The sequence below is a fragment of the Colletes gigas genome, unplaced genomic scaffold (assembly GCF_013123115.1).
Source record: "Colletes gigas isolate AHSC1104 unplaced genomic scaffold, ASM1312311v1 Colletes_gigas_Sc00002, whole genome shotgun sequence".
Classification (NCBI taxonomy): domain Eukaryota; kingdom Metazoa; phylum Arthropoda; class Insecta; order Hymenoptera; family Colletidae; genus Colletes; species Colletes gigas.
This window is the reverse complement of record NW_025106631.1, coordinates 10092084-10115064: the sequence shown is the minus strand read 5'-3', so window position 1 is coordinate 10115064 and position 22981 is coordinate 10092084. Positions and strand designations below refer to the sequence as shown.

Below are 22981 nucleotides of genomic sequence, written 5' to 3'. Positions count from 1 at the left end.
GCGAGTCTTATGATTACAGGTGCTATATGGTCCAGGTATTTTTAATCTGTAACAAGTCTTTTATGCAAATGTTGTGACGATAAGTACACTAATCATTTATCCGCCAGATATTCTTTAGTAATTGTTCCAAAGAATTATAACCTATTTAGCGTGAATGCATTTACAAGTTTAACGGGAGCATATAATTTTGCAAGAGCGACCTTATATCAATTGGAGCAGAACTCAAAATAATATCTTGTAAAAAATGGGAAATAGGTTATCATAAAAACGAAGATTTACGAAAATATATTGTTGTTAATATTTATTTAGAACATTATTTTACACTGACGCTAACTATTCGGATGTCATCGTAAGGTTTGTCGGTTTTTGGATTCGTTTTTACTTGACTGATATTTTGTACAACTTCCATTCCTTTTACTATCCTGCCAAATACTGTATGCTTATTATCCAACCAAGGCTAAACGAAATGTTAAACGCAACGGTATTACATCGATAATGGAATAGAAAATAAAAATCAAAACGTGTATAATCCTTCTTACTTACCGTTGGCGTTAAAGTAATAAAAAACTGGCTGCCGTTTGTGTTCGGTCCCGCGTTCGCCATACTTAAAGTGTACGGTCTGTCGTGTTTTAAATGAGGTCTAAATTCATCCTCGAATTCACCTCCCCAAATACTTTCTCCACCAGTACCAGTTCCAGTAGGATCACCAGTCTGAATCATAAATCCTTTAATCACTCTGTGGAACACGTGTCCATTGTAATAGCCATTTTTCGCGTGAACACAAAAGTTCTCCACTGTCTTCGGAACATCTTTCCCGAACAGATTGACGTGAATATCTCCAAGCGTTGTATGAACAATCGCAGTATCGAAAATCTTTTGCATATTCGTAGCTTCTGTAGAAGAAATAATGTCTTCTTTCGATGGCCTTTCGTTAAAAACGTCTCTGTCACACTCTTGGCTTTTAGTATCTTCCGGCTCCCGTCTCGTAAACATATAAAATCTATTTTTCTTATGAGCTGTACAGAATAAAGTAGGATCAGGCCGATTCATTTCCAATGTAGGATTTTCTGATGCTTCCATTTCTACAGTCAAAGCAGCTGTAGTTTTTCTTGATTTACCCTGTGTTTTTTTTAAGTACATAGAAGTTGTTACAAATAACATTTCAAGTACAAAACTATGTAAATATCGTATAATTATTTAACTGCACGAGTACCTGAAACAGAGCTAATTGCATAGGACGAATATTTTCAGGTTTTCCCATGATTCTAATACATCGATTCGTGTATAAATTTACGAGCTTTACACCCAACATTGTACTATATAAAATCATGTAACCAGATTCATCAAAAACTATGTTTCCCAAGTTAGTTTCCGTTTTATCCAATTCCCTTTCAACTGCCATTCTAAACGTTATATTGATAGGAACGAAGACAATAATTTAATTCCTTATGCTAAAATAGTTAAAAAATACTATACCTTCGTCCAAATTCCATATTTGGTAGTTGCTGTGTCATTTGTTGTAATTCAGAAAACCTTTGCAGAGTTTCATCAAATACCCTGTACAGTTTGCCAGTACGAAAATTAAAGACTCTGACTTTTCTATCTCCGCTGAGAGAAGCAAACTTTTTGCCATCGGGCGATACTGCTAAGCCACAAGGATAAGTCTTATTTTTTGCAAACTCAAACAAATCTGTATCTAGCTTCGAATCGAATGCAACGCATCTAGGAAATTTGTATTCCATTTTAGGACCCGTCCAGTATTCTAAAATGCCTGCTTTGTCCACAGAAATACATGTTTCATATACAGGATTGTACTGTAAATAATTAAAATTTATACAATGACTCTTATGTGAACTGCATAGACTGTAACATTTATGTTAACTTTTCTTACTTTCATAGCAACAACAGGTTTAGTATGTAGTTTTTCAAAGACATGTAATGGTGTCCCAGTCCCCTGACCATCGTAAACAAAAATTTTATTTGACTCTTGAGCTGAAACTGCTAGAGCAGATATTGCGTCACCAGGTGAATATATCCATTCACAAGAAAGAGGTATAAACTCCATTTTTATCATATTAATCATATCTTGAATAAAGTTTCAATTTGTTAAATAATGAGAGAATGTTACATATTGATTTTAAAATCAAATAGTATAAAATCTTTTGATTCTCTAGATACGTACCAAAATTGATAACGTCAAAAATTTTTATTGTTTTATCTAAACTAACTGTACATGCATGAACACCTTTACAACTAGCTGCCATAGATTGTATAGCCATTAAATGTGCACGAAAATGTTTTACAAATTCTATAAGCTCATCTTGTTTCTTCCAAAATTTAACATGTCCATCCGAACTAGCCGTTATCACAAAATTTGATCTGAACAGACACAACAAAGCAGATTTGATTATAATTATTACTATGATCCTAAACTATAAAGGGCATACCATAAATATAATAATAAATACTGACTTTGTTACCAAGATATGAGTAATTACATCTCTGTGCATATAAGATTTCTCGTAACATTCGCAACATGGTAAATTATCTAAATATACTTGTTCGTACTCCAAAACTGTAAAAATTACAGGGAAATTTAATTAGAACATGCAGTGAATTTTTGTAAACAATATAACATAACCTCAAATCTTCTCTTCATAAATAAATTGCACACGAAGATAATGACAGTATCGCATAGTAAATTGTCATTGACACAACACCAAGTAATAAGAAAATGATTTTTATTTAAGAATTTTGTGGAAAATATAATCGAAATCACAAGTACAGGTTACATGCATAAACCTTTTAGTTTCTTTTGAGGTACAGCTTCTGAAGGTAATGGTCCAACCCAATCGTCCTCGTTATCACTTTCACTATGTTCTCTTTTAGTACCTGACATTATTACAAAAATGAAAATAAAAAGCTAATAAACAAGAAATGATATATATTTAAAATTGATGTTTACTATATGTTGATCGCGCCAACGTAGCTCAAACGTAACGCAAAGTAATTTCAACTGCTTGGTTTCGATAACATTATTAAGAGATGACGATATACTTTTTCGTTAATTGGCATTTTACTTGTTATATCAATAACAGTACATACATATAAAATGTCCATATAATAACATCAATATGACATTATACTTTCATCATGCTTCTTTCCGTTTTAGAAACATTTAAATTCGAACTAATCAGAGGACTAGTGTTATATATAACTAATTGAAAAGTTTAATTAATACTTCCGTAAATAAATTTACTTAACAATTCAATTCTGTGATAGTATCATGCGTCCTAATATATTTTAAATGTATGAAGTATATCTTTGAAATTACATGAAATTATATATTTAGGAATTTTACAGCAATTGCAATAAAAATATTATTATATATTGATAAACTTAAATCGTGCATTATTATAATTACAGCACTTAAATTATCTTAAATTTAAATCGACCTTTACAACCGAATAAAATAGCTGATTAAGTTAAAAAATTTGGTTTATTTAAAACCTTGAAAATATGTTAAACCATTTTTACTCTGAATAAAACATGCTTCAAATTATCGTACAAATTAAAGTTGAATCATTACATTTTATAAACTTATATTTTTATTTATACGGAAGTACTATATTCTTTTTACTATTAAAATTTATTAGTTATAGTCAAACGAAAAGTTGTAATGTATTCTTAAACCTATCAAAATTTGAAGAAGCAAGTATACATTTAACCTACTATATACTAATAAAATTTCAGAGTGAGGAGAATAAGGCGGCACGAGTTTAGTGCATTATCCTCAAATCGTAATGTGTTAACTCTTTTCTTATAAAATTATTAGTGTCAAAATTTATTGTTATTGTTTATTGTAGAAACCTTAGAAAACTTTGGCATTTCCTAATATGACTAGGTAAGTTTCAATGATTTTGAGGTTATATTTTTATATTATAAGTCAAAATATCTTAAACAATCGTTGCTTTTTTTGTATTTCGGTAAACAATTTAGAATACTACCCGATAATCTTTTTGTTTGTTGTTTACGTAAACATAATATATTAAAATTTTGAATATTCTTGTTTCCAAAAGCACGTTCACTTAAAAACGTGTAATTATAGCAGAAAAAAATAAATGACAAATTTTAAATGAAAAGTTATTCTCTAAATGTAATTTGTCATGTAAGATATTTTCTAACTAAAGATCAACTACAGTCATATTCGAATTTTATAAGATGTAAATTATTTTATTACAAAATTTTCGAAATTGTTATAGTACATAAAAATCAAATTAGAAATATGAATGTGATATTTTGAATTATTTAAATAACTTATGTTTTTCTGCAATATTAGTTATAATTAGTCCTGGTAAATATATTTAATGTCTACCAAAAATGGAAAATTCATAATTACAGATCAAAGATAGAGTTAGGAGATGTAACACCACATAACATTAAACAACTCAAACTCCTTAATCAGGTGGTGTTTCCAGTCTCATATAATGAGAAATTCTATAAGGATGTATTAGAAGCTGGAGAGCTAGCAAAACTTGCATATTATAATGACATAGTAGTATGTTATACTTATCTTTAAAACTTTTTGGGAAAGAGGTCTATGAATCACAGAAGGTTGTTAATAAATAATTCGTTCGTTATATTGTTTATTTTAGGTCGGTGCAGTTTGTTGTCGAGTAGATACTTCCGAAAATTCTAGGCGTTTATATATTATGACATTGGGATGTCTTTATCCCTACAGAAGGTTAGGAATTGGTACCGTAATGGTGCAACATGTTTTAAATTATGTCAACAAAGATGGAAATTTTGATTCGATCTTTCTGTAAGTATTTAAAGTAAATATATTTGAAATAACATTATTTCACGCATCCTATTTACAGCCATGTTCAAATAAGTAATGAAGGGGCAATTGACTTTTACAAAAAATTTGGGTTTGAAATAGTAGAGACAAAGAAACATTATTATAAGAGAATAGAACCAGCAGATGCTCATGTATTACAAAAGACATTACGTACTAGAACAAATCAAACGAATAATCAACAACCTAACCAATGAAAATTGTTAATCATTAATTTATCACATGCCAAGAACCACATGTTTTCACAGTTTGGTAATAAAATTATTTTTATTCTACTTCCCATTGTGTTATAAGTTATTAAATTAGAATTTTATAAATAATTTAATAAAGTTGACAAATACGATGTACTTCCATCTAAAGAAAATATATAACTTAATAAACCCTATAAAATGTTAATACATCCTCAAGACAAAGAAAATGTATTATTCATATTATTTTCTTTTTTATATAATTTAACTAGATCGATATCGCTTTCGTAGTATTTTATACCTAGCACCTTTTATGTTTATGTTACGATACAGTATATTTGTGTTCTGAAAATTAGAAAGCCAGCTACGTATCTTACAAAATATTTTTAATCTTAAACATTTAATAAACGTGATACAATATAATGAATCTTCGATTTACGCAGATTCGTAGATACACGGTAATGTCCATATTTATATCCTTATCGTATTCTGAATTCTATATTCTATATATTTATACGAATGTACCGTCCTTCCACGAGAAGAAGGCACAGAGTGTTTACATCCCCACTCTTGCTGCAGTCCGCTGATTGGCTGTTACCGATCTTCGTCACAGTTTTCGACCAATGCCTATGAGCCAGCGGACTGCAACAGGAGTGGGGATGTAAACACGCTGTGCTTTCTTCTCGTGGAAGAATGGTACATATGCATAAGTATTAAGTAGTGTTTTTTTCATAATGGAATACATATAGATCTAATTAGCTCTTAATATTAAAAAAAAAAAAACAACATGACAATTTATACCATTCGATTATGTATCACATTGTTTGAAACGATATTAATCGATTACGTGATACGATTAAAAATTTAGCTTTCAAAATTAATCGCGATTAATGTTAGTCAATTACTGAAACTAATCGCTTACGACTAAATTTCTTTCAACCACAGATAATTATTTTCTAGACTTCTTAGATTACTATATTTGTCATTCGTATTGATTTGTATCTTTGTGAAATTTTAGTTTCGAAGTTTCGGGAGTATAATAACCAATGTAGTTTTGGATTTTGATAAAAAGCATGCGCCCTTTTTACTGAAGAATCATATTACGGACTTCGGTCGAAAATATGTCGAAACTGCCGTTGAAGAAATTTATGTAGCGGCGATATTGCATTTTGAACTTCAGGAGATGATTCGTATCTAGATGTGGTGGATGCATTATAGTGTCTTAAAGATCTAAGGATCTTTTCATTTGACCACTTCAATCCTTTAGCTTTTCTAGCTCTAATTAAAGCAGTTAGCTGAACTTCTCCAGATTTGCCACTTAAGTGTTTAATAAACCTGGCATATTTTTTTTTGAGTTTGGAAAGTTGAGCTGCAAGCACGGCCTTTTCTTTTTTCAGCTTTATAACTTCATTCTTCAATTTATTCACATTATTGCCAATTCTGTTGCCCTGGTTAGAATTTACTTTTTTTTCTAAATCAGAAGTTGAACATGACATTTTTATTGGACTGAAAGAATGTGTGTCTGAAAAACTAAAATCTGTGCTTGCAGTGTTGGATAAAGACTTTATAAAACAATTTTCAGAGAGAAACAAAGTAGATTTTTCTGCCAATAGATTATCACGAGTATTTTTCAATGTAGATGATTCCTGTGATGTATCACCATTTTTTGAAGTAGCTAATTCTATAGTCTTGTTTTTGTACATGGCAGGTATAAACTCCGCTTGTCTGGCATTATGTACAGGTAGCAACATTGTGTAATCGTGGTCTATTACCCTTAATTTCATAGGGCAGGTCTGTTCATGATCGACTCTGCTACCTTTGAAAGGTCTGCCCCTCTTTCTCAAATTTGTACACTTTTGATTTTCTTTCTCATCTGTTCTTGCGGTTGCAGGTGAAAATATTCTCCGAGATAGAAACGGGGAGGATGAATAACGGTGGTCATGAATTAAATTTTCACATAATGTGAAAGGCAATCTGTTTTTAGAACAGAAGCAAAACAATGTAGGAATAGCATCTTTCTTGAGTTGCCAGGCATCTCTGTTTTCCCACTGGTCAGGTGCAAAGTGGAACTGTAGACATATAAAGTATACATAGCAATTAATCTAATTCTATGTGAAAATATTATTTTAAAATGCTTGCTTTCCATAAAGGTTAAGCTCATGGAGAAATTGTGTTTAATTACCTCGCAAACATAACTGCTCGCGCCAAATTTATAATTCGGTCTATTAATTTGGTATATCCATTTTGCTCGTAACTCGGCATTCTTTGGAATCTTTTTCAAAATTTTTGGAAAACAAACTCCATTCCCTGAACGATTTGGACAATTCTCAGCACAACACAATGTCATTTTGACACAATATTTCTGATTTAGGTTTATAAGTATGCTTGGAGAGGCTATTATCAGATTTTAAATGATTGCTCGCCCTTCCACCGGAATAAATATAAATAATAGTATACGATACTGTTTCCTGGAGATTAGAGGACCGAAATTTCGAGAAACTTGGACGTTCTGCTCGCAGATGGCGGAGCAGTCTTATAAATAAATTTATTCAAAATTCGATAAATTCACGCAGTTCTTAATTTTGTTAACCTCATTTACCAGACGGCATTTTAAATCTAAAGAAACAAATTAAATAGTTGTAATTGAATTATAACGGTTTAGGATCTCGCGCCAAACGCAGTGGAATATAGGGGTTCACGCTCTTGTGTGCACGGATATCGTTGATGCGTATACACAAAAGCAATTAATAAATAAATTGAAGACTTGAACTCTGGAACTCAATTATATTTTAAATGGTAAATAAATTATTATATTTTATAAACACAATTATTTGTACATCTGATCTCTTTAAGGACTTGTTTACACTTAGCTTAATTAATATTTATTACAAAAAAACAAACGTTGTCGCGTGTAAAAGAGAATAACATCATATACATAGTATAAAATAACAATTTGAAATATGCAATTAAATTCAACGAACTTTGTCGGTGACGTGAAAGTTGACCAACTTTTAATAAAACCTTCAAAATATTGCACTCTATCATAGTCGATTTTTACATAAAAAAATAATTATAAATAATATCTAAACAACAAAACAACAGTAAAGAAACTTTGTTGTTCCCACATATTAACATTTATGCTTTAATAAATATTTGCTCCATGAATATAATTATAATGCCAACAGCTCCTGTATTCTTTTGACACACAAATCTGATCCTTCGCTAGCTTCTTTTGAAACCTGTAAATTGAAACCAAGAAATTCGATGTATTATGATACACTTTTAAAGTATTTATTTCGTTAAAAGTTTTCTTTTTACCGGTGATAAGTTAAGAAATCCGTGCGGTAAACCGGGTAATATATCAAGCGTGACTAATACATTAAGCAATCGAAGTTTTCTTGCAAACATGACGGAATCATCGAGACACGGATCAAGCTCCAATGTCTACAAAAAAAAGTTAAAGTATTCGATACCACGTATTATTTCGCGAATAAAGATTTCAGATTCAAGAATTTACCAGCATTTTAATGGGTGGTAATTGTGCTAAAACATTATCTGGTGCAAGGTAGGGACTCATAAACGGATCCTTGGGCACTGCAAATGTAAATTCTTCCAAAAGACTTTTTATATTTTCTACGTCAAGTTCTCTGGACTCTTTGTGCCTTCCTCTGAGAGACCAACCAAAAAATGACCACGGTTTGTCATTCTCCGAGATATTATTGTCCGCGCTGACAGTGCCATTTCCCATGTATGCTACTGCATTTGAACTAGAATTTCGATACAATTCTAAAAATTTATTAATATACTCTTGAGATTTTCCTTCTTTCGCTGGATGTTCTATTCCTATAAATCCAATTTCATCAAGAATTAATCAGGATTAACTAGGTTTAAATCTGTACAATTTGCCAGTATCCATTATTTACCATCAGTTTCTGTCAGGCTAACGGAATTCAACGTAGTATCGGATGGCAAGGATGCCAACTTATGCGCATCATTCGTTTCATCTCCGTTAGGACTTAGAGCTAATGCTATTAAATCGCTTTCGCTTACTTCCGCGAAAGATTCGGTATCCGATTTCGCGTATTCTCCAACATCCTGTTCCTTTTCTCTAAAAATCCCATAACATAAACATTGGTAATAAAACAGATAGGATTAAAGTGGTCGAATTTTCGCCTGAATCTCGTAACGCGCAATAGCTGCAAAATTTACCTTGTAGATTTTTTGTTATCCGACTCTACGTATGCTTTTAAACAACGTAAAAGGAATCCCATTGGTAATAGCGGATCTGTAAGACAAAGTAACCGCGATGGCGATAGTACAAAATCGACAAGCACCGGCATGTATGCCATAAATACACCATCCGGTTTTCTGATATTCAGTTCTATGCATTTCAAAGTAACCCCCAAATTTAAATTGGCCCCAGCAGAATCACCTATTAAAGAAAGATTAAATTTTGCAACATATTTTACGGTTGTACGTCTGTGTGTGTGGGTGTACGCGTGCATACACATACAGGGTGTTCGGCCAACCCTGGGAAAAATTTTAATGGGAGATTCTAGAGGCCAAAATAAGACGAAAATCAAGAATATTAATTTGTTGATGGAAGCTTCGTTAAAAAGTTATTAACGTTTAAAATTCCGCCCGTACTGAATTTTTTTCTCCCAAATGCGCAAGATTTCGGGGGTATGTCTTTTCATAAAAAATGATTGTAATTGATTCCCGCAATCGAAAATAACTTTTCAAAACGATTTGAAAGTTTTTTTTTTTTTGTCGAAAAATTTAGGCACCTAATTAGATTTTCGGTAAGGAATTTTTTTCTCGAAAGTGCGTAGGATTTCGGGGATATGGGTAATGACCAAAATGTGATTGTAATTGACACCCGCAACCGAAAATAATTTTTCCAGAACGATTTGAAATTTTTGAATTTAATTGTTAATAACTTTTTAACGAAGCCTCCATCAACAAATTGGTACTCTTTATTTTCGTCTTATTTTGGTCTCTAGTATCCCTCATTAAAATTTTTCCCAGGGGTGGCCGAACACCCTGTATATGTATTACGAATACGACGAAAAAAGACAAAGCTATGTTTCGCGTCTTACCAGCAAAAAGTATCTTTTGTATTGTACTCCCAAGCAAAGTACTTGCATGATTTAAAGCCCATGCGTATGCGTACAGCACTTCTTCTAGGGCACGTGGGAATGGAGCTTGAGGGGCTAGACTGTAATCTATGCTTAATATGGGTATACCAAGGTTTGTAGCCCAGGAGCTTAAATATGTTTCATGCGACAGTGATGTCTGCGCCACGAAACCGCCACCGTGACAATGAATTATCAGTTCATCGGACAATCCAAACAATTCTCCCCCTACTCCACCTGAACCAACCTGAGAAAAGCATATACTGCACAGGAGTGAAACCGATGTTTCGCAAAAATTTTTACTCGATTAAAGGAAACGCAAAGACGGAAATAATGATTGAGAACGTAACTTGTACCGATTATCTAACGTGACTAGTTTCTATAAATTTAATACTCCTTTACCATTCCCAGACGACGTTTGGAGCTTAATAATCTGACATGTATCGGCTTCTTTCCGATATGACTATTTGGTATCGGAATCGACACTGTTGTCCCATCTAACGCAGGAAGCGTCAGTTCTTCAGGTGGAATAGAGATTATTTGATTTATTGCCAGAGATGATAATGTTATATTTGGTAGCCTGCGTGCTATATCTAACAGACGCGATTTATAATAATCAAAATAATGGTAAAATGTTATTCATAACCCCTTCCCGTACTTTAACGAGTCTGGCTTGTGATGAAAATTTTGGCCCAAACATGAATGTCACAAGCTACAGGAGTTGGTCACGATTCTTATAATCTCTGTTACAAAGCAGTTTAACTAGTCTCTGTTACAAAGCAGTTTAACTAGTCTGTTTACCGCGCGTTGATTCCTGTACCGTTTGGGCTCGGATTTCGTCGAGTTAAATGCCACGGGAATGGGTTAACGATTAAATGTATTTGTTATTAATACGATTCAAAATATCTTACCAGTCTCGTTAAGAAACCAAAAGGCTTGACAAAACGATATATCGGCACGTCGAGATATGTCTACGATACGACGTGCCCTTACCTCGGGATCTATCATGTATTTAACAGAATTAGTGCATCGTGATAGCAATGTTCCGTTAGCGTAAAATGCTTCGCTAAATGTAGCCATACAAACCATGATAGTTTTCAAAATAGGTTTTAAGTTGTCGTGAAACTACAATCAATGAACTTTATTAGAAATTGTTGAAAATTAGTTATAACAGTATGTACAGCAAGTCCTTGAGTTATGCAGATTCGTAAATACGCGGTTGTGTTCTCGCCATTATACATATTTTATGCATATGTGCGAATCTAAATATTAAATAAACTTGTGTATCAAAAGTATATGATCTATATAATTTGAGGCGATAAGCTTTAAACCAATTTGCATAAATGGAGGACTTACTGTAAATTGTTTAATAGTACCTGAAATCCTAAACATCTTCCATAGAAACAATACTGATTAATAGTATCTACTTTATTTAAAATGTCATAGAGATTATGATCATTGCCTATAAAAAGAGATGGTTTTCCATCATTTATGTTCTCGCTCCACGAGTAAAGGGTCTGTAGGTGCTCCAAACAAGTGCATAAAGATGCTATCAATTGCGAACAAGCTTCTATTTCCCTAGAAATATTTGTATTTGTTAATATGAACGTATGTAATGTAGATCAAAAGATATAACAATCTATAGAGTAAATTAAACTGTGGTAATTACCTCATGTGATAACTTTTACGAAAAAATATTGAATCCTTCTGACAATATATTTGGTGACAAATTGCACGCGAGTGTATGATACATCTATCTATTAAGACTAGAAAACTTCTATATCCATTACCAGGCATTTCTACATCATAATCAAACATTGGAGCGATCCTAGTAACATCTTTATATAGCGGTTGTAATTGTTCTAAGTGATCCAATATTGCCATAAGCGCAGCCCTGATTCTAACACCATTTTCATCTTGGTGCGACATAAAGTATTCTGCATTAGCATGACATAATTCTCGTAATGCTCCCCATTGAAGGGGCTCATAATCTTCAAACGGTCTATCAAAGTCATCATTGAGAGACATCTGAGCTATATTTTGTTAACCGTTTACTAATAAATTTTTAACTAATTATTTAACGATATAGGGCAATTATAGAATCTGTAACATTAATTTTCATATTATTGTATTATTAATTGAGAAAAACAAGTGTTCTTGGTATCTCAAAACAGACTGGCAATATGGATACTGTTGGTTGCTAATACACATGCGACATATCATTCACAATAATCACTAAAAGAAATGTGTTGATAACTTGTAATTAACGTTAATTACCTTTAACATGCATGCTGTTATTTAATACGTATAAGGTTAACAAATTCGCGATATAGAAATCACTTCCTAACGATTCATAACTGTTAATTTAGGCTACATTATGTTCGTCCGTAACAAATTTCCCGTACATATTACAGACAACATTGCACGTTACTTTTTAATTTGCATTTGACATTTCTTGCAGATCTATCGTGGTCGCCATATTGTTTTTCTGATCGATATCATTATCTTACTAACAATACCACGCGCTATTTACAAATTAAATGCTATTGACATTCGCATGGTTTTGAATAATGAACTACGTATACGGCTGCCGTCAAACGATTTAAAGTGTAGTTATAACATCGAGTAAAAATTTTGAACGTTCGGTTTTCGATAAACGAGAATGGCAATTTTTCACAAAATTCAAATGAAAATTTAAAAATTTTCTAGTCATTGCCAGTCAATTTTAACGGTTTAATGACCCAATAAAATCAATTTCTCAAATGCTTGTAAACTCTTGTTTTTAATTGATAATAGTATCAACTGCTAACGATAATTATATTAATTAGAGGCAGTATCTGTATTAATGGGTAAATTATTTGATTATCGATATCAGTAAAAATACTTACCAAATACGACTGTACTCCTATGCTTTGTTATTTGCGGTGATCGTTAAAGAAGTGGATCAAGTGTAAATGCGACGGTTTGATGACATTACGTCATACTAACAAAAAGAAACGACAAATAACAATTACAGTTCTGTAATCGTTGCTGCTGCACGATAGACAACCAGCCGCGTTAAACGAATTAATCGTAAAGATACAATAGAGATGTTTATTGCTGACAAGAAGTAAGTTTCTAAAACATTTTATCATCAGCTATTTTGCATCTACATACACATATCTTTTATTTCTGTTACACGTAAACACCAAGTGTTAATGACTCATGAGAATACAAAGTAACGTTTTACGTATGTAGCGTGTTCTCGTTGAAAATAAATTTCTCTTCGCGAATAGCTTTCCCTTTGCATTCCTTAGTTTAGTTTTGAACAAGCACAAATTCCACTTTCATTTCCGTAAACGAAGCGAATAAAAAATATATGAAAATTCGTTCGAAATAATGGTAGTTTAATATTTAAAAAAAAAAAAAAGTTGAAAACCGATTTGTTCACGATCGCGGCGCACAACGAAACGTCTTGCCCGCCGCTGTAGACAGAAGTGACTGAGATGCAAGTGGACCTTTGTAATTTCTTTATTGATAAGTAAAATTACATATATCCACAAACACAATATACGTTCTTTCACGGAGTGTAATAATGTGATAAAATTTGTGAGTGGCGAGGAGAAATCCTTGTGATGGAGAAAGAGGGAGTCGGGGAATTCTTAGGTTTTTATCCTCCCGGTTTAGTAACTTGTCTACTCGTCGAAGAACGATCGCAGAAGCGTTCTATAGCAAACGTGTAGTTTCCGATCCTACGATTTAAAAACAACCGAAAGTCCGTTTAGCGTTCCCCCCACCCCCCGATCCGAGCTGCGTTTCGATTTCCGTCATTTTTTGCTTATCTCGATACCAGACGACCATTTATGAAATGTCAATCTTTATCTAATTCAGACGCCGATTAATTCCAATCTGTCGTTTCGCATAAAGCCCAGGATCCTCGTCAGCAGAATCCGGTCGCTGATAAACGACTAACATTTAATACATATGACTAGCATTTGTGTCGTGATATCGGAAAGAACTTTGATTTGGCGCGAAACCGTTATTTATCGAACGGCGACGAGCACTGGGGCATAAGATCGAAAACTATAAATTACAGCGCTGTATAGGCTTACATACACCAATGCCAGTATATTGCACATACAAATTGGGCTCTCTCGTAGTTTTTCTCGTCGGTGGCCTGCCGATCAACGTTCGTCAAAGACGCGTGATCGATCAGACTCGATATTAAATTACCGAAAGAACTGCAAAAATAAAGTTTAGTTCCGTTATTATTTTCCCATATTCGCCAACATCTAAAAATCCGAACCGCTAAATGCAAAGGACGTATTTATTTTCATTTTTGTTCCTTTCTTTCATTTCCTTGCTTCTCGCGTCTTTTCTTTTTTTTTTTTTCTTTCTTTTTAAGCTAAGTTAATTACCTCGGTAAATGTTTATTACCTCTTTACAAAAATCAATTCTTAAACTTATACAAGGGGTATGGCTCGACGCAAATTCACAGCATCTTGAAGTCAAAGAACGAGCGCGCACTAACACACACCAAACGAAACCGACCAAAACTGATATGCTTCGAAGAGACGTTTCATGTTAATACTGATACGACCATTTAGGTTATACCCGGGACGGTCGACCGAAATACGAACGTCTTCGATTTTGCTCGCGCGAGTCATGTGTTTACATCGTTGGCGCATCATGGGACGTTATATGTACTTCTGCGCGCGCGAATTTGTTTACCAACGCCGAATCTCTCGGCGGATTGCGCAAGCTCGAAATTAAGTTGGCAATCGTTACGGGCGCCGTTCTCATCATATTCCTTTTTGACAAATATAACGTATGATGAACAGCACATCCGCCACAAACGTAGGCCAATCGCTATGTCTGCTCGCGTGCTCTCTTTGTTTTTCTATTTTTTCTTTTTTCTTTTTTTTTTTTTGTTTACTCTATACAATAGATAAAAACCAGACAAAAAATCGGAACGATAGCGCGCCGAAAGAAAGAGACAGCATAATTTTCTTAGACGAGAAAGGCCCTCAACATCTGTGAATCCGTATCAAGTCAGATTTTATACGCGACGTGTTAATGTTTTCTCATTTCAACGACTATATGCTATAGGTACATAATGTATAGTTAATTTGATAGGTGTACATGTATATGTATATGTATATTGTTCATATATCACACACGCACACACACACGCGTACACGAACATATATATTTATATATAGATATTTATATTATCATTATTATTATTAACGCATTGATGCTATGCTTTTGTTGTATCCATAGACATATAGTTAATTGCTATCATTTTTTTTTTCTTCTTTTAATATATCTAAAATAATATTTTTAACACTCAGCGATGCGCGAATGTGTGTGCCTGTGCGTGTTCCATCGGCTCATTCCTTCCACCGGAGTTGCGTGAGACAAACAGTCTGTGTTTGCTAAACAGGAAGGCAGCTGCTTCACGTGCGCTTAGGAATCCAAGGATTATTGATTGTCCTCGGTTTGCGCATTCGCTTGATTTATTTTAGCAAAATTAGCATTAAACAAAGGAAACCTTATATAGGTAGTAGAGAGTACAACTTTCACAAACGATGAGCAATCTTATGCGTAACCATAAGAATCGAAAGCATCTTAAAACCCGTTGTATCAACTTAATACTTGCGCGACTAAAATTGTTTGTAATTGTACATAAATGTATGGTAAAACTGGTACAGAAATACCGTTGGTCGATATAAATGTATGCAGTCTAAAATGGAAATCGTGCAATATTCATTTGAAACAAGTGAAAGCTGTGCTTTCCCACGCGACCCTGGCTAAAGTGCGGCCTATTATCTTCTGACCATATACAAATATATAAGCATTAAACGTGTAATATATTATCGTCATCATATATATAATTAATATCCTAAGATAGTTATTGTATGAACCATCTTTTTCGATAAAAGAGAGTGAAATAATAAAACGAACGTTACGGAAAATTAAAAATGTTAAAGAATAAAAGAAAAATGGACAGAAATGCTTGCGTCAACAGTCGCCACTTATTCGACCTAAATCGAAGGTGCTAATGCCACTCAAAAAAACTCCTGTTAACTGTTCCTCTTATTCGGCAGCCTCGGCGTGACCCTTTCGATACGTTCGCTTTTCTAAAACGAACGACGCTCGGCCGAGTCGAACAAAGCTACTGAATATTTTCCGTGCATACATTCGGACAGCACCTCGATAAGATAGTGGACTTTCGTATGGAATGATAAAATATCTTTGCCTCTTCGTTAAACTTTAGATACGTTCATGATTTTTTTTCAATTTCTTAAGTATAAAGTTATATAATCTAAGTAGACGTTTAAGTACTGAAAAGGTCGCTGAAAAAATCAGGCAGTGGGAATCGAACGGAGATGAAAAACAGCTGCATCACGAAGGTGAACGTGCATCGACTGCCGTTCTGATATTTTAAGAGCGTTTTTTTTTTTTAGCATATACGTGCTCTCGCATAATGCTTAGTAATATCGTTTCATATTTATTTATTTTTTATTTTTTTTTTTTTTTTTTCTGCGTCGGATTATACCATTCTGCCGTCACCGTGCAAGCCCGCTACCGTCACTATCGTTTTTTTTATTTTCCACGTATTTATGTAAGCTGCGTAACCTTTATTGCCATTGACTATCTCCGAAAATATCAGAACTCAAAAATACAGCAAAGAGCGCCAACGGCACACAACACATAAACGAACGCGTCCGCTCGCGAGACGTACACCGTCGTTTTTCTCATGCGACGCATTCGTTATTTTCTGTTGCCGAAAACAACGAAATTCATTAACTGATCATAGTCCACAGCCTTCTGACCGAAGGGTATTATCGCGTAACCTTAGCGAGTAATAATTTTTTTTTTTTTCTTTATTATTGTGAGCGCTCCTTCCTGCGTTTTTCTTCTTATTTTATTTTTGTTTTCAATAACATGTAATGACAACGAAACGAAAACAACGTGTATGAGATACTTCCGAAGACAATTTGCATGTTTCCCATATGGCACATTGGCGTGTTGTTTCCCTTTCACATTGTCTCGTAGATAATCACGATGGTACACGAGTATCGTAGGTAAAAACTCGCATCAATTTCTATCTATCAGATGTAGTATGAACATTGCTTTATACATATCATAGAGCATAAAGTAATGGTTGTATTACGTCGTGAGCTATATAAAGAGACGTCGCATAATGATACTGTATTGCAATACCTATCTCCCTATGGACAGATTTTATTCCACGTATCACTAAGATGTAAATTTATATAAGTACCTTTGAATCTTCGGAAGAACCTCGAACCTGAAAGATATCTTACACTAACAAAATACTATGAGATTCTTGAAGAACATACGCGAGAACGGACAATTAAGACCAGTTTCAAATAAAACTCTGTAGACCGAGGTGATTCGATTATTCTTTGACCTCGAAGTATTTATATGTAGGATTTTCATATCCGTTAATTTGCATATTTGCAACGTGTCGCTCCTCCGGTGTAGCCGCTTGATCAACTTCGATGAAACCCTGTCAAAGTAAAAATACGATCGACGATTATTAACCTGAAAAAATTCACGAAATGTTGACTATACACAGGGAGCCAGGAAAGTTTTGATGCTTTGATTCTATATTTATTACAATACTTCAGGAATATTCTTTGTCATATTTCATAACAATTATTATCGAAGTCCGGTACGAACAATAAATAATGGTATCGAAGTGATAAAACGACTATTCACACCAGCGTCAGATTAAAATTTTTTTACAGGTCCGGGACCGAGAAACGATTGGACGCTTTCTCGATAAGTGAAGCGGGAGATAACGTAATTTGTAAATATTTTTAAATGAAATAGAGCTATCTTTAAAAACGGCCATGTCCAAATTTTTAACAAACTTTTTCAATATTTTAAGATTCGTTGAGAAAAACATTTCACTTTGTAATTACTTTTTAAAATGTAGCCATTTCAATTTATTGGCGAAGCGATAGAAGTTATGACTACAGATAATGCTATATAATTACCAATGACTCATCAAGCAAACGTTCTTACTACAAGCCTCTATTTATGGACGTTTCGATTCGTCATTTGGGTCATACGTACACTCTTAAAATATATAATGATGCAAAATGTCAAACTGAATCGTGGATTGTATGGATTTATGGCCCATGCTATATAATATTGTGCATGGCATAAATGCATAAAATCCGTAGTTCATATATAACCTATAAAAATGAAACTATAACAATTACGATTTCATACAAATTCGTAACGATAGGCAAAATAGAACTTTAGAAGGAATATGGATTCTTTTACGGAAGTGTTCAGTTCAATGATACATTTACAAGCACAGTTCATAATAACATATCGAAATTTCATTAATAGACGACTGTCGGGTGGTAGAACATTTCAATAATAGAGGTTTATATACATTATGAAAGGTTCTACTGTATTTTGAAGTATTTTCTTTGAATTTATTTCAAATTTTATAATTAGGAATCGTTTGTTTTGTCATTCATCACAAATATTTTGTTGTTCTGCGGTTCCTTCGCGAATAAATTGTATACATATTTTTTCTTTTCTTTATAAGGTTATGTAGAATTTTTGTTGTGTAGTCACGAGTACATTATACGTTGATGATTTTTTTAGCTAACACAATTTTATAATTAGGAATGAAGCTTGTGTTATCTAAAAACATCATCGACGTATAATGTAGTCGTAACTACACAACAAAAATTCTACGTAACCTATAAAGAAAAGAAAAAATATGTATACAACTTATTAGCGAAGGAACCACAGAACAACAAAATAGTTATGATTAATGACAAGACAAATTATGAAATAGTTAAATCACATATAAGAAACATGTATAGATCAGGATAATATACAAAATGGCAAACATGTAAAACTATTTACGGATGTATGCGTGAAACTACTTCTATTGCATGGTTTGGTAAAGAAAAAAACACGTTGGGTCCCATTACTAAGAACATTTGGTATAGAAAATCCAAAAAGGAACGGAAAAGAAATTCGGGGACAAGGTTTGTTTTTATCGATCGATAGTCGAATAGATAATCGAAGTGCTTTGATTGTTTTATAATTGAATGATTAAAATTGAAATAATGGCCAAAACAAATAGGGAGAAAATTGTTGTACTCTGTATAATAGCTTATTTCGTACTGCTTCTATATAGCGAATCTATTTCAAATTTTCCTCGATTTAACAAATCGTATGCATCATAAAACTTTCCTAGTACTGTGTACATTTAGTTTTCACAATACCTGACTGTGGGGGCTTCTCGCACTGCGTCTTTTGAATACCGCTACACCAACTACCGCAGCAGCCATAAGTGCAATTCCAGCAAACGCAAGTGTAAAATAGACGGATCGACTCTCTCTGTGATATGCTTCCCTTCTCATGGAGTAACCCTATGAATATAGTAAGAACGATAGAGACATTCTCGAAAAAGATTTATTCCGCGGAATCATTTTTCAACGTATCTTTTAACGATTATCCTTACCGGTTCGGAGTGAGAAATATCATGAGTCATGCTGTGAGCTGCTCTAACGAGTCCTTCACTGTGCATCGCGGCTACTGCCGATGGTTGTTCTGGTTGTTGTTGTTGTTGTTGAGGCTCTTTGTTGTCGTTTATCGAGTCGTTTTCTTCCTGTTGCGCTTGCTCGGTACGTAATTCGCCGCGTTCCGCTTTACGTTGCTCCTTACGTGCCCTTTCAAGTTGCTTCTGATGCTCTTTTTCTAGAAATAAAATATTTTCTCCTTTTACCTCAAAGTTCGCCGTTCTCGTTCCGATCTATATATTAAGCTACATAATATACCGTCGACAGTATTGAATTTTCAAGTTACCTTGTTGTTTGCTGGTGACGTCAGCTTGATATTTGTCTAAAATAGCTGCTTCCGCTTCTCGTGTCATCGCTAGCAGCAGTCCAGGAGTCTCATCTTTGCTCCTGAGGGCCAAAACGTAATCATCCATAAGGCGGCCAATTTTTGCGCTTAAATCAGGATACCTAAATATAAGGAACGAAATCTTCCATGAATACTATTCTATATGTTAAGAGAGAGAAAAAAAAGAGTGAAATAAAACGTATTCCGCTCGAAAGTTCAAGATCTACAGCTTCGTATTCTGCGATCGACGTTGTGCTGTTCTGATCGACACATTACCGTTCTAACATCAAAAGGCTCTGATTGGTGATTCTATCGATCTCCGCCAAGTGCTCCAACGTTGCTGGTTTCTCGCGTTGGGCTTGTTCCAAGCTGCTATCCAGCAAGTGTTTATAATGAGCGATCGTGTGATGCCTGTCCTTGTGAAGAGCACGAAGCAGTTTCTGCAGACACTTCTGAATGCGATGCATCTAAATGGAGAACATAACGGTGCAATACATCACGAATCACCGACTGGGGGAATTTAATATGCAATATAGCGATCAGAATAATCGTTTACAGGTTTTATTACAGCCTTTGCTTGAGTTCTCTGTATTATTTCTAGGTTTGGGATGCAAACACGTTTTGCAAGCAAACTTACATTGGGAGGAGTCTCGTTCAGCGCAGCGGTATAACACGACATCGCTTCCTCGTTCCTCTGTTTAACAGCCTCCTGTAAGTGAACAAAGGTGGACATTGTACTTCATCGCGTAAACTCGTTAATCGAGTAACTGGCGCACCGGTACATTCACTGCTGATCACAAGTTTACTTATTTTCTCAATTTTATTCCATCGGATCACATACTTGCACTCTCTGTTGATGCATAGCACTCAACTGATGTTTTTCTGCGGCGCCACTTTCCTCCAGCGCGGCAACGGTCTCCTGGAATCGTGCGGTCATCCATCGTTTGAAGGCGTCGGCGGCTACCGGATCGTGAGCACGGATGTCCTGATACTTCTCCTCGAGATCACTCCAATCCTTCATCACCTGAAAACGTTGTAGCACAAAGATTTCGACACTGGTGTCCCGCGCGATAATAACCGTCTCTCGAAACACGATTCACGATTCTCTTATTCGAATTATAATCAAGGAAACAAAAATAATGATTTCTATCAATGGTTCGCGCGAGCGCGAGTATCAGTATCAGGTCAAGGCATAACGTGCAGATTTTGCGAACGACCGGGTTAGCTGAAACATTAAAATTGAAGTAAAATAATATATAACGTCGAAGGTTAGGTTAGGTTAGGTTAGGTTAGGTTTTTTTTAATTAACCCCTTCCCGTACTTTAACGAGTGTGACTCGTGATGAAGATTTTGGCCCAAACATGAATATCACGAGCCAGATTCGCGGACAGCAAATCACGATCGTGATTGAGTTTTAGTTTCTATCAGTACACCACAAGAGTTGATTACGATTCTTGTAATCTCTGTTACAAAGCTGTTTAGCATCAGTCTGGTCTGTTTACCGCGCGTTGTCGAGTTAAATGGCACGAGAAGGGGTTAATATTTAATGATGTGTAATGGTCGTTTACTGGGCAGTTCACCCTGCAAAACTGACCTGATACGTTTCGAGTGAACAAAACCAAGATACAATAACATTACCCACTTACTTTTGTCACTTTCTCCTTGTGCACCTCCTCGAGCCTCATTTGTGCCTGTTTGTAGCTCTGATGCTCGGAACGGGGATCAAAGTGTGTTAGATACGGATCTGGCGTGCTCTGCGACTGCGGCGATTGTTGCGTGCTGGTGCTAACTGGCAATGGCATCGCCGTTATGTCCTGTTTAGGTTTTTCCGTCGTTGAAATTGTCGTTGATAATCGACTGAACAAAATCAAACGCACCATAACGTCGCTCGTCCTAAATTACTAGACAATGCAACAAGCTAGACATGGCGCAATCTTTTGCAAGCTGATTAATATTATTAGCTTGTAAAACATCGCGTAGGATGTCTTGAATTTTCGATTATCCCGTTAACAAAAATAAGTCGTGTGTTTTATAGAATTGTTTAAGCGTTGTTCAGGACTCCGCTCGACTTGTGTTTTATTTGTTGCAGATTTACCTTGTCGTGGTGTCGTAATCGTCAAGGTACTCCTCGTCGCTCTCTTCGTCGTCAGGCTGGTCGCTGAGCACGTCCTCGGGGTCCGCGTCAGAGTCGTCTTCGTCGTCCGTGTCGGCGTCAAGGTCGTCCTCATCATCGAGATCGTCTTCGTCCTCGTCGAGTTCGTCGTTCATACCTTTCGGAATCGGCAAATCGATTGGCTGCTTGGGCTTCGCATTTTCTGCAAATCACAAGAGAAACGTGATTATTTTTTTTTTTTTTTTTTATTATACCAATTTCAATCTACCGCCAACGTTCTGTCCACATTTTTTTTTAACGCGCGAGTTTTACTCGATAATATTAATATTTTCACATTGCAATTTCAGAGGCGAGGCTGTTTTTGCCGAAAGTCACAGTAAGTAAGCAATATATTTTTTGAAAGAAATACAGTGTGCCAACGATGGGGAACGAACGTGATTGTGAAAATTTTAACGATTCAAATTTCAAGCGTGACTCGAAGCCACGTTTTCGATCTGTCTGTGCGAAACTTGGCTGCAAACGTCGAAGGAAAGTTTCCGTTTGCGCTGGTATTAATGCCAAACGGATAGAGTGTGGCATCGCGTTCAATTTCATTGCACGATCCGCGGAAATATTACATTATTCATGGAACAACCTACTGGTGCACTTAATTCCTGGAAATATTGTGACTAGTTGAAGACAAAGAATGGTACTGAGAAGGAAGAGCTGCCAAATTGGGCATTTAAATAAAATTATTATTATCATATTGTAATAACAAATCTCGTGTACTTTCGGCAACTCACAAAAAAATTCAGAA

The 22981-nt window shown here is 34.7% G+C and overlaps 5 protein-coding genes across 6 annotated transcripts; 1 reads left to right on the top strand and 4 right to left on the bottom strand.

The window, feature by feature from the left end:
* Positions 1-299: 299 nt before the first annotated feature.
* On the bottom strand, positions 300-2980 carry LOC122402442 (peptidylprolyl isomerase domain and WD repeat-containing protein 1). Its single transcript, XM_043405223.1, has 8 exons — positions 2803-2980; positions 2473-2575; positions 2183-2379; positions 1892-2085; positions 1477-1814; positions 1214-1403; positions 544-1119; positions 300-457 (listed from the first exon to the last, which is right to left on the bottom strand). Exons 1-8 carry the CDS (start codon positions 2897-2899, stop codon positions 314-316), a joined length of 1839 nt encoding a protein of 612 aa, XP_043261158.1. The 5' UTR covers positions 2900-2980; the 3' UTR covers positions 300-313.
* A 782-nt stretch (positions 2981-3762) lies between these two features.
* LOC122402806 (probable N-acetyltransferase san) lies at positions 3763-5089 on the top strand. The gene is made up of 4 exons (XM_043405919.1): positions 3763-3904; positions 4402-4558; positions 4656-4822; positions 4881-5089. Exons 1-4 carry the CDS (start codon positions 3897-3899, stop codon positions 5053-5055), a joined length of 507 nt encoding a protein of 168 aa, XP_043261854.1. The 5' UTR covers positions 3763-3896; the 3' UTR covers positions 5056-5089.
* Positions 5090-5416: 327 nt separating this feature from the next.
* Positions 5417-7540, bottom strand: LOC122402634. The gene is made up of 2 exons (XM_043405589.1): positions 7229-7540; positions 5417-7115 (listed from the first exon to the last, which is right to left on the bottom strand). The coding sequence occupies exons 1-2, from the start codon at positions 7391-7393 to the stop codon at positions 6147-6149; spliced, it is 1134 nt and encodes a 377-aa protein (XP_043261524.1). The 5' UTR covers positions 7394-7540; the 3' UTR covers positions 5417-6146.
* Positions 7541-7929: 389 nt separating this feature from the next.
* On the bottom strand, positions 7930-13509 carry LOC122402372 (hormone-sensitive lipase). Of its 2 annotated transcripts, none has more exons than XM_043405099.1 (11): positions 13070-13509; positions 11851-12284; positions 11558-11759; positions 11093-11306; positions 10584-10774; positions 10146-10428; positions 9256-9478; positions 8970-9154; positions 8564-8889; positions 8365-8490; positions 7930-8285 (listed from the first exon to the last, which is right to left on the bottom strand). In XM_043405099.1, exons 2-11 carry the CDS (start codon positions 12207-12209, stop codon positions 8217-8219), a joined length of 2178 nt encoding a protein of 725 aa, XP_043261034.1. In that variant the 5' UTR covers positions 12210-12284; positions 13070-13509; the 3' UTR covers positions 7930-8216. The 2 variants fall into 2 exon arrangements, with proteins under 2 accessions (XP_043261034.1, XP_043261042.1); XM_043405107.1 differs by lacking the exon at positions 13070-13509 and adding an exon at positions 12459-12932.
* A 3268-nt stretch (positions 13510-16777) lies between these two features.
* Positions 16778-22678, bottom strand: LOC122402509 (amyloid-beta-like protein). Its single transcript, XM_043405359.1, has 10 exons — positions 22454-22678; positions 22168-22387; positions 21719-21929; positions 20914-21096; positions 20710-20781; positions 20349-20539; positions 20034-20194; positions 19690-19925; positions 19451-19597; positions 16778-17700 (listed from the first exon to the last, which is right to left on the bottom strand). Exons 2-10 carry the CDS (start codon positions 22338-22340, stop codon positions 17590-17592), a joined length of 1485 nt encoding a protein of 494 aa, XP_043261294.1. The 5' UTR covers positions 22341-22387; positions 22454-22678; the 3' UTR covers positions 16778-17589.
* Between the last annotated feature and the right edge of the window lie 303 nt (positions 22679-22981).